The following is a 15,214-nucleotide window of genomic DNA, read 5'->3' on the forward strand; positions in this document are numbered from 1 at the left end:
AAAAATTAGCACATGGCCATCTCCTACATTCAGACAGGCAGCTGTACACAGAGCTTCCTTATTCCTACTCTGACTGTTACATATTGTTCACTGATCTCTGTAAAAACTGTGCTTTTAAAATATTCTTGTTTCTAAACGCAGGAAGAGGAAGTCAGAAATAGCAGCTGCTCCCAAAAGCAACACATTAGAAGTAGGGTACTAAAAACAAACTCCATGCAACAGTTAGCTAACCCCCACCCTCTCGTGACTGCTGCATAGCATAACATTGTAAAGGTCCATATCTGGGTCAGTTCTGTTACTAAGCACACCAGTACCCAAGTGTTTGTTTAATTGCAACTAACTGGTGAGGACTTCAATCATTTAGCTAGAGCCAAAAACTTGAGCAGCACTTTGCAAAACAGAATTAGATTATGTCCCATCTGTCCCAAACACCTGTGTTCTCCAGTAGACAAGACAAGGGACAGCAGTAAAGGTAGGGGATGTCACAGAAAGATGGAGAGCCTATACAAGAAAGATTCCTGTATGGAACAGGTTTTATGAATAGGGTTGGAGGAAAGAACAGGCCCTTGGCAGATGAAAAGTAGGATATTGTTCCAAGTATAAGGGACAGCATAAATGAAAGCAAAAAGCTAAGAAACAGAAAGATGACTGGACAATTAAGGGATAAATTCCTAACTAAAGGTCTCCATCACACTGAGTAATGAACTAAAATCCCCACAATTTGCTGCAAGTCTAAAACAGGAGATCTTTGCCCTCCCATCCCAGTTTTCAACATTCAGTGTTTTTTCCCCTCAGAAGACAAGTCCTACGTTAGCTCTTATGACAGAAATTGAAATTAATCCTCACCTATACACAACAGCTTCAGAATAAGCCTTAGTTATTCTAATCCCTCTATTAACTAGCAATGAGGAGTAAGATAATGCTAACCCAACTACTTTGTACTTCACCTGATGAATTTTATTCCCTGATTCCTAGCACCAATAACCTGTGATGTGACAGAAAGGGCTGTATGCCTGGATCCTTCTTCCCCTTCCAGCATGAGGATGACATTGAGGAGACGATGGAAGATACGGTGCAGAGTCTGGAAGAAAAAGACACCTAGAATCAGCTGATCTTCAGCAACAGGTACAGGAGCTAGACTATCACTGTGTCTTGGTTAATAAAATAATTCAAGCAGGTTCATACGAAACAATTTTTCCCTAACAAAATCCAAACAGAATACTTTAAAAGGGAGGCTACATATACAGAGAGCATCTTTCTTATACTGGGGTTATACTTACCCTAACTGATGTCATACAAACCTGAAAAGACCTAAAAAGTTACTTTCCAGCAGGGCAATCAAGTTAAAAAGGTGCATAATTTCAAGTGGAACACAATATAGGAATAACTGGTTGAAATTTAACAGCCTGTGGCGTACAGGCAGTCAGACTTCTGGCCTTAAACTCTATGAATCAGTTACAACAGAAATCCACAGAATTTGGGGAAATTCATTATTTTCTCACAGAAAACACCTTAAATTAAATGCCTATGCTTCCTTATGCACTGATGGTGCAGAAGGTACATTTTTGGCATTCCATTGCTTGCCATATTTTAGCTGTCACACTGTCCCTATTATTCATATCATTTGACTGAGGGGCCTGAGCAGTGAAGAGATAGAAAGGAGGGTTCAAACTCTGAAAAAAATGAGCACTAGTCCCCTCTTGACATTGTATTACAATCCAGAAAAACATGGATACTTTCTAAGTTCACATGCCGTATGGAAACGGATACAATATGTAAATAATTAAGCATTTATGCGGGGTGCTTGATTTAACAAAATAATAAAAAAGGCCAAGCTGCAGACTTTGGTATAATTAGATGTTCCTATGAGAAAGAATTTTCTGCCCATTTGCATTAATCCTGTTTACCACTGTGCGTAATATTCCCACAATCCCCAATGTCCCCTATCACCAAACAATGCCACAACAGAAAATACTAACAGACAGAATTAGAGCACCATCTAGCAGGAAGCAAAGGAATTGTCAGTTCAAGTCAGTAACTGTTCAGATTCTCTGCTCTAAGATATTAAAGAGATGCAACTTTACTTAGCTATCACGATTTTGAAACACAATCCCCAAAATATTTTCATTAAACTATGCTATATAGATACACAAAAAATCATCATAGAAGTCACAGGATATAGGGATGAGGAAAAAGAGGTACCTAAGCCTATTTCAAACTGGGAAACATACATATATAATTAAAGTGACTTGTTAAAAGGGGGGAATAATAGTTTCTTTTTGATGTATAAAGAAAGACCTGAAAGATTTTGTCAAGACTTTTACCTTATTTTCTACACCATGAAGCGGGGAGCACAGCAACCGCAGCCCATGATAGGCCAACTCTGGGACATATTTTGCTTGGTTAATGTTCCTGAACAAAAGAATACATTGAGATGGCTTTACCTACTACTGGATATTTATTTACTTTAATAAAGTGACCAAAGATACTCTGTATTAACTGGAAAGACTTGTTTAAAATTCACTGAATATCATTTCTATATAAATTAGGAAGAACTAATTCAATATTATCTAGAGAAAAATCACTGTTTTCATTTTAACATCCACAGAATAATAATACTTAACATATTCACCACTTTACCTCTTCAAAACAATGTATAAACATTAAGAAGTAATAGCTCACATTGTTTCTGAAAACTCGAATTCATACACTGCAGGCTCAAAACTTGTCAACTCAACAAAGGTCTGCAAGAAAGCAAAGGGATAAGGTTATGTGAGGGGCAGTGATCAGGATCCGTCTGTGTACCCGAGTCCTTAGTAGCCTTAGTTACCTGCATGCAGTTCTGCACACAATGAGGTTTCTCTTTCAGAGAGAACTTGGGCAGAAGTCTTAAGAAGTTTTTCAGGAGGAGGAAGATGGCTTCCCGAATTTGAAGCAGGTCATGTGTTGAAAAATAAATCTCTTCTTCTTGATCCTCATCCTCTTCAAAAATCTCATCCATCTAGGTTGGTAGAAGACAGAACCATCATTTATCATTGCTACAATCGCTTTTTTTCTTAGAAAGCAGGAACTCTTATTTGTATTATGCAGAAACTCTGAGGCTGGAATTTATTTAATTAATAGTAAAGCAGGATTGGAATTTGTATCCAACGTACCAAATATTTTATTTCAAACTATTTAAAGGCATTTACGATTAGCTGGGAAAAGAGAGAAGGGGGCTCCCAGAAAAATCTCAGACAGCTTGTTCCCATCTGAGATTTTACAAACAAAACCCCCTGCAGAACTAGGGTTGGGCGTCTGAATTCTGATATTGATGTACACAAAGCCAAATTCCTAGCTCTGCTTACTCTCTTCCACCCTCTTTCATCAGGACCTTGCCCTCATGTTCCCTCAGTTTTCTGATATCCAGTTCAGTTCAGTTTAGTCCTTAGTCTCCCATCATTAGATTAGTATGAAGATCTGAATACACTTAGTCCTCTAGTTCTACTAACATGCAGATCTCTTAAATATACAAGACAGATACAGGCTGCACTCATGATTAACATCAAATTGTCTATATGCTGCTGAACATGTTAACAATATGCTGAACAGTACGCTTTCTTCTGTCGCAACTCACTCATCATCAAAGAAACTGCCAGCTAACTTTGCATGCCTGGCTTTTCAGAAGTTTGTAACGACGTGCAAAAAAGAACACAGCTTGATTTCAGAATGCAAGGTTGAGAGAGTAAAGTGCTGGAAGATAAGAGAAGTCTCATTTTGACTTGGAAACTAAATACGTTTCCTATTCAGTTATGAATTAATAGAGAGCATAAGTGTACTGTATCTGAAGATACTGTATGAACATTATCTTACATCAAAGTTCTCCTTCCTGGTTGGCCTTCCTTTCTTTTTATTTCTTCTTGCTTCAGCCTGAGAGCTTTTAGCATGATCCTTCTTCCTTTTCCTAGTCAATTCACACCCTTGAGGCCAGCTCTTTCTCAGTATCTGAAGACATTTGTCAAACATCACTTGATGGAACACCTGATGAGCTACGCTGCCTGCCCAGAAACAAAACAGACATTTTCAGAACAAAACTACAAATATATGAAAAGCATAAAATTATTCATCCATCTGCTCCACTTGTTTGCCCAATCAGATGGCTAGAACACGAGTGCCATCCCGGTGACTTGAGGTTCAGGAAGTGAAAAATCAGTATTTAAATTAACAAAATTAAATTGCAGGAAGGAGTAAAATCTGCAAAAACTCTCTCAGTTGGCGCTTATAGAACAGGACAATGAGCCAATCTGGAATTTGCTGTATTATTTAAAACAAAACTTTTAACTAGAATGTACATCAGCCTTAAAACACAAAAAGATGCAGCCACAGATTCAGTCTGCTAGAAAACTCTGATTACCTTTTATTTTAATCAGAATTTTGCTTTCATGATCAGCCTGAAAGCAATAGTGAGCTAAATCCTCTCTATCTACAAAGCAAGTACAGCACAAGCACTGGCAGTACAATCTTCCCCTGGTGAAGTTCAATCTCCATGTCACATTCAGGCCTCTCTGCTAAAACTGCCAATAAGGGGAACAGACTGATGAAGATGTCTGGAAATTAGGACCTAGACTGAGATCATCAAACTGTTTCACATAGAACACCAAAGCACTAAGACTATAGCAACTTTCCAGTACCGCACATCCACACAACTATAGAGGAGAATGGCTTAACAGCCATTACCTATCCAACTGAACAAGGGACATGTAAAAGCACTGTCCAGACAGCTTGAGCCAAATTAGCCGCACTAGAAAGGAAGGTCTATCTACTTACCTGGTATTTCAAGCAGTAAGAAGTACAGCCCAGCAGCATGGAGAGCACATATCCGCTGCTGTACAGTAGCATTTTTATTCTGGGCCACTTGGACAAAATGATACAACACAGCCACAAGAGCATTGGGGGAGAGATTGTTCTCAGCAAAGAGGGTCCAGATACTCTGAGACAAAGCAGAAAACTGATCGTAAGAACTATGGTAAATCTCACATCAATTTCCCCCCTCTGAGGGCACTTGCTATCATGGTCACTCAGATCAAAAAGAACACAAAGGCTATGATGCTGGTTTGAAGGAAAAACAGGTCACTCACAAGCTAGATTTTTTTTTTTTTTAAATTCACTGAACCATGCCACTTGGGATAACCAAACTTGTTTAAATTAGAGATTTTCTTTCATGATTTAAAGTAAATGGATGGAGAAGAGATGGTTAGAATAACACTTATGTTCACAAGACGCCTAGCCATGACTTAACCGTAGAACTCTTTTGTGAACCACACCAGGACAACACGTTTCCCTGTCAGCTTCCATTAAGATTTTGAAAAATTGTCCTTCTGTCCACTCCCCACATACGTAGGTTTTTTATTTTAATATCCCTTCTCTGAAACAGCCTGCATCTCAGATATGTATTCTTTGAATACAACTGTATAAAATATCAGTTACTCATTCGAAGGTCAAAATATTTAATTACTGAACTACTACAGAAAGATGACAGGTTTCAGAGTAGCAGCCGTGTTAGTCTGTATTCGCAAAAAGAAAAGGAGTACTTGTGGCACCTTAGAGACTAAAATTTATTAGAGCATAAGCTTTCGTGAGCTACAGCTCACTTCATCGGATGCATTTGGTGGAAAATACAGAGGGGAGATTGATATACACACACAGAGAACATGAAACAATGGGTTTATCATACACACTGTAAGGAGAAAAGAAAAGGAGTACTTGTGGCACCTTAGAGACTAACAAATTTATGCATCCGATGAAGTGAGCTGTAGCTCACGAAAGCTTATGCTCTAATAAATTTGTTAGTCTCTAGGGTGCCACAAGTACTCCTTTTCTTTTTGCGAATACCGACTAACATGGCTGCTACTCTGAAAACTGTAAGGAGAGTGATCACTTAAGATAAGCCATCACCAGCAGCGGGGGGGGGGGGGGGGAAAGGAGGAAAACCTTTCATGGTGACAAGCAAGGTAAGCTATTTCCAGCAGTTAACAAGAATATCTGAGGAACAGTGGGAGGTGGGGTGGGGGGGAGAAATAACATGAGGAAATAGTTTTACTTTGTGTAATGACTCATCCATTCCCAGTCTCTATTCAAGCCTAAGTTAATTGTATCCAGTTTGCAAATTAATTCCAATTCAGCAGTCTCTCGTTAGAATCTGTTTTTGAAGCTTTTTTGTTGAAGGATAGCCACCCTCAGGTCTGTAATCGAGTGACCGGAGAGATTGAAGTGTTCTCCAACTGATTTTTGAATGTTATAATTCTTGACGTCTGATTTCTGTCCATTCATTCTTTTATATAGAGACTGTCCAGTTTGACCAATGTACATGGCAGAGGGGCATTGCTGGCACATGATGGCATATATCACATTGGTAGATGCGCAGGTGAACGAGCCTCTGATAGTGTGGCTGATGTGATTAGGCCCTGTGATGCTATTCCCTGAATAGATATGTGGACAGAGTTGGCAACGGGCTTTGTTGCAAGGATAGGTTCCTGGGTTAGTGGTTCTGTTGTGTGGTGGCTAGTGAGTATTTGCTTCAGATTGGGGGGCTGTCTGTAAGCAAGGACTGGCCTGTCTCCCAAGATCTGTGAGAGTGATGGGTCGTCCTTCAGGATAGTTGTAGATCCTTGATGATGCGTTGGAGAGGTTTTAGTTGGGGGCTGAAGGGGATGGCTAGTGGCGTTCTGTTATTTTCTTTGTTGGGCCTGTCCTGTAGTAGGTGACTTCTGGGTACTCTTCTGGCTCTGTCAATCTGTTTCTTCACTTCAGCAGGTGGGTACTGTAGTTGTAGGAATGCATGATAAAGATCTTGTAGGTGTTTGTCTCTGTCTGAGGGGTTGGAGCAAATGTGGTTATATCGTAGAGCTTGGCTGTAGACAATGGATCGTGTGGTATGATCTGGATGAAAGCTAGAGGCATGTAGGTAGGAATAGCGGTCAGTAGGTTTCCGATATAGGATGGCGTTTATGTGACCATCGCTTATTAGCACCGTCGTGTCCAGAATTTGGATCTCTTGTGTGGACTGGTCCAGGCTGAGGTTGATGGTGGGATGGAAATTGTTGAAATCCTGGTGGAATTCCTCAAGGGCTTCTTTTCCATGGGTCCAGATGATGAAGATGTCATCAATGTAGCGCAAGTAGAGTAGGGGCATTAGGAGACGAGAGCTGAGGAAGCGTTGTTCTAAGTCAGCCATAAAAATGTTGGAAATGTGAAATAGTTATGGGTGAGGACAAAGTCACAAATGATGTAGAAGCCCTCTATACCAACATTCCACACAAAGATGGACTACAAGCCGTCAGGAACAGTATCCCCGATAATGTCACGGCTAACCTGGTGGCTGAACTTTGTGACCTCACCCATAACTATTTCACATTTGGGGACAATGTATACCTTCAAATCAGCGGCACTGCGATGGGTACCCGCATGGCCCCACAGTAAGCCAACATTTTTATGGCTGACTTAGAACAACGCTTCCTCTGCTCTCGTCTCCTAATGACGAGATACATCAATTTCCCCCCTCTGAGGGCACTTGCTATCATGGCCACTTGAATAGAGACTGGGAATGGATGAGTCATTACACAAAGTAAAACTATTTCCCCATGTTATTTCTCCCTCCCACCCCACCTCCCACTGTTCCTCTGATATTCTTGTTAACTGCTGGAATTAGCCTACCTTGCTTGTCACCATGAAAGGTTTTCCTCCTTTCCCCCCCCTGCTGCTGGTGATGGCTTATCTTAAGCGATCACTCTCCTTACAGTGTGTATGATAAACCCATTGTTTCATGTTCTCTGTGTGTGTATATCAATCTCCCTTCTGTATTTTCCACCAAATGCATCTGATGAAGTGAGCTGTAGCTCACGAAAGCTTATGCTCTAATAAATTTGTTAGTCTCTAAGGTGCCACAAGTACTCCTTTTCTTTTTACAGAAAGATGGGGAGAGTATGCATAGTAGGGAAATTCAGTGGGTACATCTTTGCCACCAAATAGAGAGATGGATAATTTCCAACTTACTTCAGTGGTCCCATGGTCCTTGGCAACAAAAGAGTAGAGAGTCTTGTAAAGTTCGCTGAAGGCATCAAGTCCATCTTCTGTGATCCCCTCTTCTATTCTGGAATCCAGAGGCTCTGTCTCAGTGAAATCTAGTTCCCAGACTGTGTCAACCCAGGCTGGGGGAAAGAGATACAAAACATACACACTTATTCAAAAAATAAAAAAAAAAATAGACTTATATAGAACTTTTCATTCCAAAGCACTTTGTAAGTTTGATCTAAAAATATAAACAAGGATCACCTCACTTACCACTGAAGTGTGGCTACTTCTGAGAAGGAATGTGACAGTTTTTTATGAGTATAAAACAGTTTAGGATAGGAGTACTAATACCTGCACTTTGGGCTGGCATTAACAAAACCTTTAGAACAATAATCCTTTAAAACATAAATCTCTCACTTAGACTTATTAAATGTACTTATTTAAACTTCAAGCACAAATACAACTCTTTTTTTTTTAATATAGTTTTTTTATGAGTTAGGTCAATATTCACAAGGTGACTCCCTTCAGCTAATCAAGAATAAAGTCTTCCCCACACCTAATCCCTTCAGGAAAACCTCAGAAATTGTACAGGCCTCGCACTGTGCAATGAAGTTCAACAATTCAACGTTTTGTTAGTGAACTGGCAAAGGACCCGTCCAGAGCAAAGGACCTTTTCCCCAAAACATCCTGCCACAGGCCTCTCCGTGAGGGTCTGTTAACTCAGGAGCCTCAGATGATTGTAGATGTGTCAGTCTCTTTCAATATGTGATTCGGTATCTTAAACCATTTGGAGTTCTATAGGTCTAAAACTTAGAAGCTATTTTTTCTTGTCCCTATGCAGATTATAAAAAGGTAAAATGCTGTGGTATTCTCCATTACTGAGGTGAAAGGAAACACAATTCACCATCAAAGATCATAAACTATGGGGAACTCAAAAAGAGGTGGAATTTGTCCCAGGCCGGTGCTTGTGAAAGTTCTTTCTGCTATGAGATTCCATTCCCCTTTTTCCTTTTTAGAGGATCACAGTAATTACAAGAGGACATAAGGATGTACGTTATTCCTTTATAATAGCTTATTAAGGGTACCCGTATCTCTGGCACCTGGACAAACATGAAAACAATTATTTACAATTTATAATTACCACAATAGGAAGAAACAGTAATCCTCTGTTAACCATTCATCAGGAAAGAAATCAGATAGTAGGGGTAAAAAAAGGACAATGCCTTAGATCACGGAAATGTAGGGCTGGAAGGGACCCTGAGAAGTCATCAAGTCCATTTCTCAGCAGAAAGGAAAGACCAAATATACACATACCATCCCTGACAGCTACTTGTCCAAATTGTTCTTTAAAACCTCCGAAGATGGGGGTTCCACAACCTCCTTTGGAAGCCTATTCCAGAGTTTAACTACCCTTTAATCAGTTAGAAAGTTTTTCCTAATATCTAATCTAAATCGTCCTTGCTGCAGATGAAACCCATTATTTCTTGTCCTATCTTCAGTGGACATGGAGAAAAACTGATCACAGTCCTCTTCATAACAGGCCTTAACATACTTGAAGACTGTTATCAAGTTCTCCTTGGTCTTCTTTTTTCAAGCCTAAACATGTCCAATTTTTTTAACCTTTCCTCATAGGCCAGGTTTCCTAAACTTTTTAATAATTTTTGTTGCTCTTCTCTGGACTGTTAGTCTTTCTCTTGCTCCTAAATGTATTGAAAGAACCTCTTTTTATTGCCTTTTATCTCCCTTGCTAGATGTAACTCATTTTATGCTTTAGGCTTTCTGATTTTGTCCCTACATGCTTGTGCTATTTTTTTGTACTCCTCCTTAGCAATTATGCCATGTTTCCACTTTTTGTAGGACTCCATTTTGATTTCCAGGTCATTAAAGAGTTCCTGAGAGAGCCATATTGTTCTCTTATTATTCTTCCTATGTTTGTTTCGCATTCAGTTAGTTTGTAGTTGTGCTTTTCAGTTACTGGGTAATTATTTCACCTACATATCACCTTCATACTCAAAATATTCTCCATGTTCCTGACATTCTTGGGAGTGTGGCTTTTCCAACTACAAATGACAATTAGACTTTTAAAGACAGTAAAATAAAGACGATGTAATTCAGACTGGCGGGATGAAAATCTGATCTCCCCTCCACCTTTACAATAGTTTGCAAAGACTAATTTATTTTTTTCCTCTTGAAAAAATAACAGTGCCTGAGTACTCTCAGTTCGGTGCAGTATTATGCATTTCCTGCACTAAATTGTTGTGCAGTGTCGCCGAGCATTGTTAAACAGCTGCCATACCACAGGCTGTAGCTGGCGGTTTTTCAATGCTGGGAAGAGTAATACCTGTGTATATGTCAAAATACAAACTTAGATGTAGCTATTTATATGATTTTTGACAGATAAAAATGCTGCTTATCCCCAAGGACCATTTGATATTTTTATTTACTTAAATTATTGTACTAACATGACACCAAGAGAAAAACCTCAGATGTTAATGATTATTTATTTAAAATTGAATGCAGAAATTGAGATTATTGCACATTTCAAACCATAAATTTGAGAATTACATTTCATATTAGTTTCTTATTGACAAAGAATTTATAGCAATAGCGTGTGGAAGTTATATACAACTCCGAGATTTTTTTTTAATATATATATATATATATATATATATATATATAATACACACACACACCTGATTTGCTGTCGCTGAACATTTCAGCAAGAATGTCAGTTCAAAATTTGGCTCAATTTGTGTGTGTCTTATTTATTTATTTATTTATTTAAACACAAAGCCCAAAATTCAACAGAATTATTTTTAAACTCCCCCCCCCCCCAAGTTTTGCTCTAGCATTCTTATGGAAATCTTCAGCAAGTGCAAATTAGAATCGCATAGCCCAGGGGTGGGCAAACTACGTCCCACATCCGGCTCTCGAGCTCCTGCTGGCGAGCAGGGTCTGGGGCTTGCCCAGCTCCCACGCTCCAGCCGGGGAGTGGGCATGGGGGCCGCTCTGTGTGTGCATGCCGCAGATCTGGGCGGCTCCCAGAAGCAGTGACAAGTTCTCCCTACGGTTCCTATGTGAAAGGGCAGCCAGGGGGCTCTGTGTGCTGCCCCCACCCCAAGCACCACCCCCACAACTCCCATTGGCTGGGAACTGTGGCCAATGGGAGCTCCAGGGGTGGCAGTTGCAGACCTGGCAGCATGCAGAACCCCCTGGCTGGTCCTCCATGTAGGAACTGGAGAGGAGACATGCTGCTGCTTCCTGGAGCTGCTTGAGGTACGTATCGCCCACAGCCTGCATGCCTGAGCCCCTCCCGCCCCAGCCCAGAACCCCCTACAACCCTCATCCCCAGCCCCACCCCAGAGCCCACACCCCTCCTGCACCCCAACCCCAATTTTGTCAGCATTCATGGCCTTCCATACAATTTCCATACTCAGATGTGGCCCTCGGGCCAAAAAGTTTGCCCACCCCTGACATAGCGTATTGGACAGATATGCAACTTCTTCTGCAGTCTACTATTGACAATTATGTCAATAAGAAACTATTCTCAAGTTGCATCTGATGAAGTGAGCTGTAGCTCCCAAAAACTTATGCTCAAATAAATTTGTTAGTCTCTTAGATGCCACAAGTCTTCCTTTTCTTTTCGCGAATACAGACTACTACTCTGAAACCTATTCTCAAGTAGTATCTTATAAGCTCTAACAGAGTTTTCCAAACAAAAATGTCTATAAATAGTAAAGAAGTACTTGTGGCACCTTAGAGACTAACAAATTTATTTGAGCATAAGCTTTCATGAACTACAGCTCACTTCATCCGTTGCATTCAGTGGAAAATACAGTAGGGAGATTATATACATAGAAAAAATGAAACAGTGGGTGTTACCATACAGACTGTAACGAGAGTGATCACTTAAGGTGAGCTATTACCAGCAGGAGAGTGTGGGGAAAAAACCTTTTGTAGTGATAATCAAGGTGGGCCATTTCCAGCAGTTGACAAGAACATTTGAGCTATCCTCAAGACACCACTGACTTCCTGAGGAAACTACAATCCATCGGTGATCTTCCTGAAAACACCATCCTGGCCACTATGGATGTAGAAGCCCTCTACACCAACATTCCACACAAAGATGGACTACAAGCCGTCAGGAACAGTATCCCCGATAATGTCACGGCTAACCTGGTGGCAGAACTTTGTGACTTTGTCCTGACCCATAACTATTTCACATTTGGTGACAATGTATACCTTCAAATCAGCAGCACTACTATGGGTACCCGCATGGCCCCACAGTATGCCAACATTTTTATGGATGACTTAGAACAACGCTTCCTCAGCTCTCGTCTCCTAATGCCCCTACTCTACTTGCACTACATTGATGACATCTTCATCATCTGGACCCATGGAAAAGAAGCCCTTGAGGAATTCCACCAGGATTTCAACAATTTCCATCCCACCATCAACCTCAGCCTGGACCAGTCCACACAAGAGATCCACTTCCTGGACACTACGGTGCTAATAAGCGATGGTCACATAAACACCACCCTATATCGGAAACCTACTGACCGCTATTCCTACCTACATGCCTCTAGCTTTCATCCAGATCATACCACTCGATCCATTGTCTACAGCCAAGCGCTACGATATAACCGCATTTGCTCCAACCCCTCAGACAGAGACAAACACCTACAAGATCTCTATCAAGCGTTCTTACAACTACAATACCCACCTGCCGAAGTGAAGAAACAGATTGACAGAGCCAGAAGAGTACCCAGAAGTCACCTACTACAGGACAGGCCCAACAAAGAAAATAACAGAACGCCACTAGCCATCCCCTTCAGCCCCCAACTAAAACCTCTCCAACGCATCATCAAGGATCTACAACCTATCCTGAAGGACGACCCATCACTCTCAGAGATCCTGGGAGACAGGCCAGTTCTAGCTTACAGACAGCCCCCAAATCTGAAGCAAATACTCACCAGCAATCACACACCATTCAACAGAACCACTAACCCAGGAACCTGTCCTTGCAACAAAGCCCCTTGCCAACTCCGTCCACATATCTATTCAGGGGACACCATCATAGGGCCTAATCACATCAGCCACACTATCAGAGGCTCGTTCACCTGCACATCTACCAATGTGATATATGCCATCATGTGCCAGCAATGCCCCTCTGCCATGTACATTGGCCAAACTGGACAGTCTCTACGTAAAAGAATAAATGGATACAAATCAGACATCAAGAATTATAACATTCAAAAACCAGTCAGAGAACACTTCAATCTATTTGGTCACTCGATTACAGACCTAAAAGTTGCAATTCTTCAACAAAAAAACTTCAGAAACAGACTCCAACGAGAGACTGCTGAATTGGAATTAATTTGCAAACTGGATACAATTAATTTAGGCTTGAATGGAGACTGGGAGTGGATGGGTCATTACACAAAGTAAAACTATTTCCCCATGTTTATTTCCCTCCCCCCCCCACCACTGTTCCTCAGATGTTCTTGTCAATTGCTGGAAATGGCCCACCTTGATTAACACTACAAAAGGTTTCCCACGCCCCCCACTTCCTCCTGGTAATAGCTTACCTTATGTGATCACTCTCTTTACAGTGTGTATGGTTAACACCCATTGTTTCATGTTCTCTATGTATATAAATCTCCCCACTGTATTTTCCACTGATTGCATCCGATGAAGTAAGCTGTAGCTCACGAAAGCTTATGCTCAAATAAATTTGTTAGTCTCTAAGGTGTCACAAGTACTCCTTTTCTTTTTGCGAATACAGACTAGCAAGGCTGCTACTCTGAAACCTATAAATAGAAGCAGCTGCTAAAAGAAATAAACATCCCCCTACTGTTTTTGAAAACTATACATTCTGCAAGCTTCTGAAATACAAAACAATGAAACCGGAAACTAGCAAACTATAGCAGAACCGTGGCAAACTGGACAACAGGGGGCTGCTGAATACACTGTTTTCCGACAATGGAGAAAACACTCGGTGCAACTGACAAAGGACGAGATCCCCGATTCGGGTAACAGGCAGTGACAGATAATCCAGATGGGGGCGGCTCTGGTTTTAAACCCTGAGCTCCCCATGAAGCAGGCCAATAGCACTGGAGCTAGTCCACAGAGGGGCACGGAGAGGAGCAGTGGTGTTCAGGGGCAGCTCGGGGAGTAGAATCCAGGAGTCCTGGCTCCCACACCAACCTGTTCCAGGATCCCACAGACACTCCCCAGGCCCGAACACCACACAACTTCCCAGGCCAGCCCCTCCCTTTGGAGGTGGGGATCTTGTCAGGTAGGAGGTAGCTCTGTGGTGGGACAGACGAGAACCCACGAACCCTCCCTCACCCTAAGCCCCAAGCATTGCGGACGGGAGGAAGCAGTGACTACCCCAGCCGCCTAGGGCCCCTTCATCCTTCAGCCCCTCGAGCCTCAGAACGCCCCCCCCCACCTCTCCCAGCCCCCCACCTCTCCTAGTTCTCCGCCCCCCCACCTCTCCTAGTTCTCCGCCACTAGCCCCCCACCTCTCCCAGTTCTCCGCCCCCCACCTCTCCTAGTTCTCCACCACTAGCCCCCCACCTCTCCCAGCCCCCCATCTCTTCCAGTTCTCCGCCACCAGCCCCCCGCCTCTCCTAGTTCTCCACCACCAGCCCCCCACCTCTCCCAGCCCCCCTCCTCTTCCAGTTCTCCGCCCCCCACCTCTCCTAGTTCTCCACCACTAGCCCCCCACCTCTCCCAGCCCCCCATCTCTTCCAGTTCTCCGCCACCAGCCCCCCGCCTCTCCTAGTTCTCCACCACCAGCCCCCCACCTCTCCCAGCCCCCCTCCTCTTCCAGTTCTCCGCCCCCCACCTCTCCTAGTTCTCCGCCACCAGCCCCCCATCTCTTCCAGTTCTCCGCCCCCCACCTCTCCTAGTTCTCCACCACTAGCCCCCCACCTCTCCTCCTCCTCCAGCCCCCCGCCCCCTTCCAGCTCTCCCCCCGCCCCGCCCCCAGGCCCCCTCCTCTTCCCGTTCTCCCCCCGCCCCGCCGCCAGCCCCCCTCCTCCTCTTCCCGTTCTTCTCCCCCGGCCCCTCCCCGTAGGATCCCCTCTTCCTTCAGCCCCCCTCCCCTGAAGGTCTCCCCGGCAGCCCCGTGGCCGGGCTCAGGCCTCCCGCCGCTTAC

At 42.7% G+C, this 15,214-nt stretch overlaps 1 protein-coding gene across 2 annotated transcripts in view; it reads right to left on the minus strand.

Moving 5' to 3' along the window:
* Window positions 1–15,214, minus strand: part of NCAPD3 (non-SMC condensin II complex subunit D3) — a 49,625-nt gene that overhangs the window by 34,194 nt on the left and 217 nt on the right. For both annotated transcript variants that reach the window (XM_038380930.2, XM_038380931.2), the window contains exons 2-8: window positions 8,032–8,186; window positions 4,807–4,969; window positions 3,853–4,037; window positions 2,831–3,001; window positions 2,683–2,744; window positions 2,325–2,412; window positions 948–1,081 (exon numbers count right to left, since the gene is read on the minus strand). In XM_038380930.2, coding sequence (XP_038236858.1) covers window positions 948–1,081; window positions 2,325–2,412; window positions 2,683–2,744; window positions 2,831–3,001; window positions 3,853–4,037; window positions 4,807–4,969; window positions 8,032–8,186 — 958 coding nt within the window. The remainder of the gene's footprint in view (window positions 1–947; window positions 1,082–2,324; window positions 2,413–2,682; window positions 2,745–2,830; window positions 3,002–3,852; window positions 4,038–4,806; window positions 4,970–8,031; window positions 8,187–15,214) is intronic.

Source organism: Dermochelys coriacea, chromosome 22, assembly GCF_009764565.3.
Source record: "Dermochelys coriacea isolate rDerCor1 chromosome 22, rDerCor1.pri.v4, whole genome shotgun sequence".
NCBI classification, from domain to species: Eukaryota; Metazoa; Chordata; order Testudines; family Dermochelyidae; genus Dermochelys; species Dermochelys coriacea.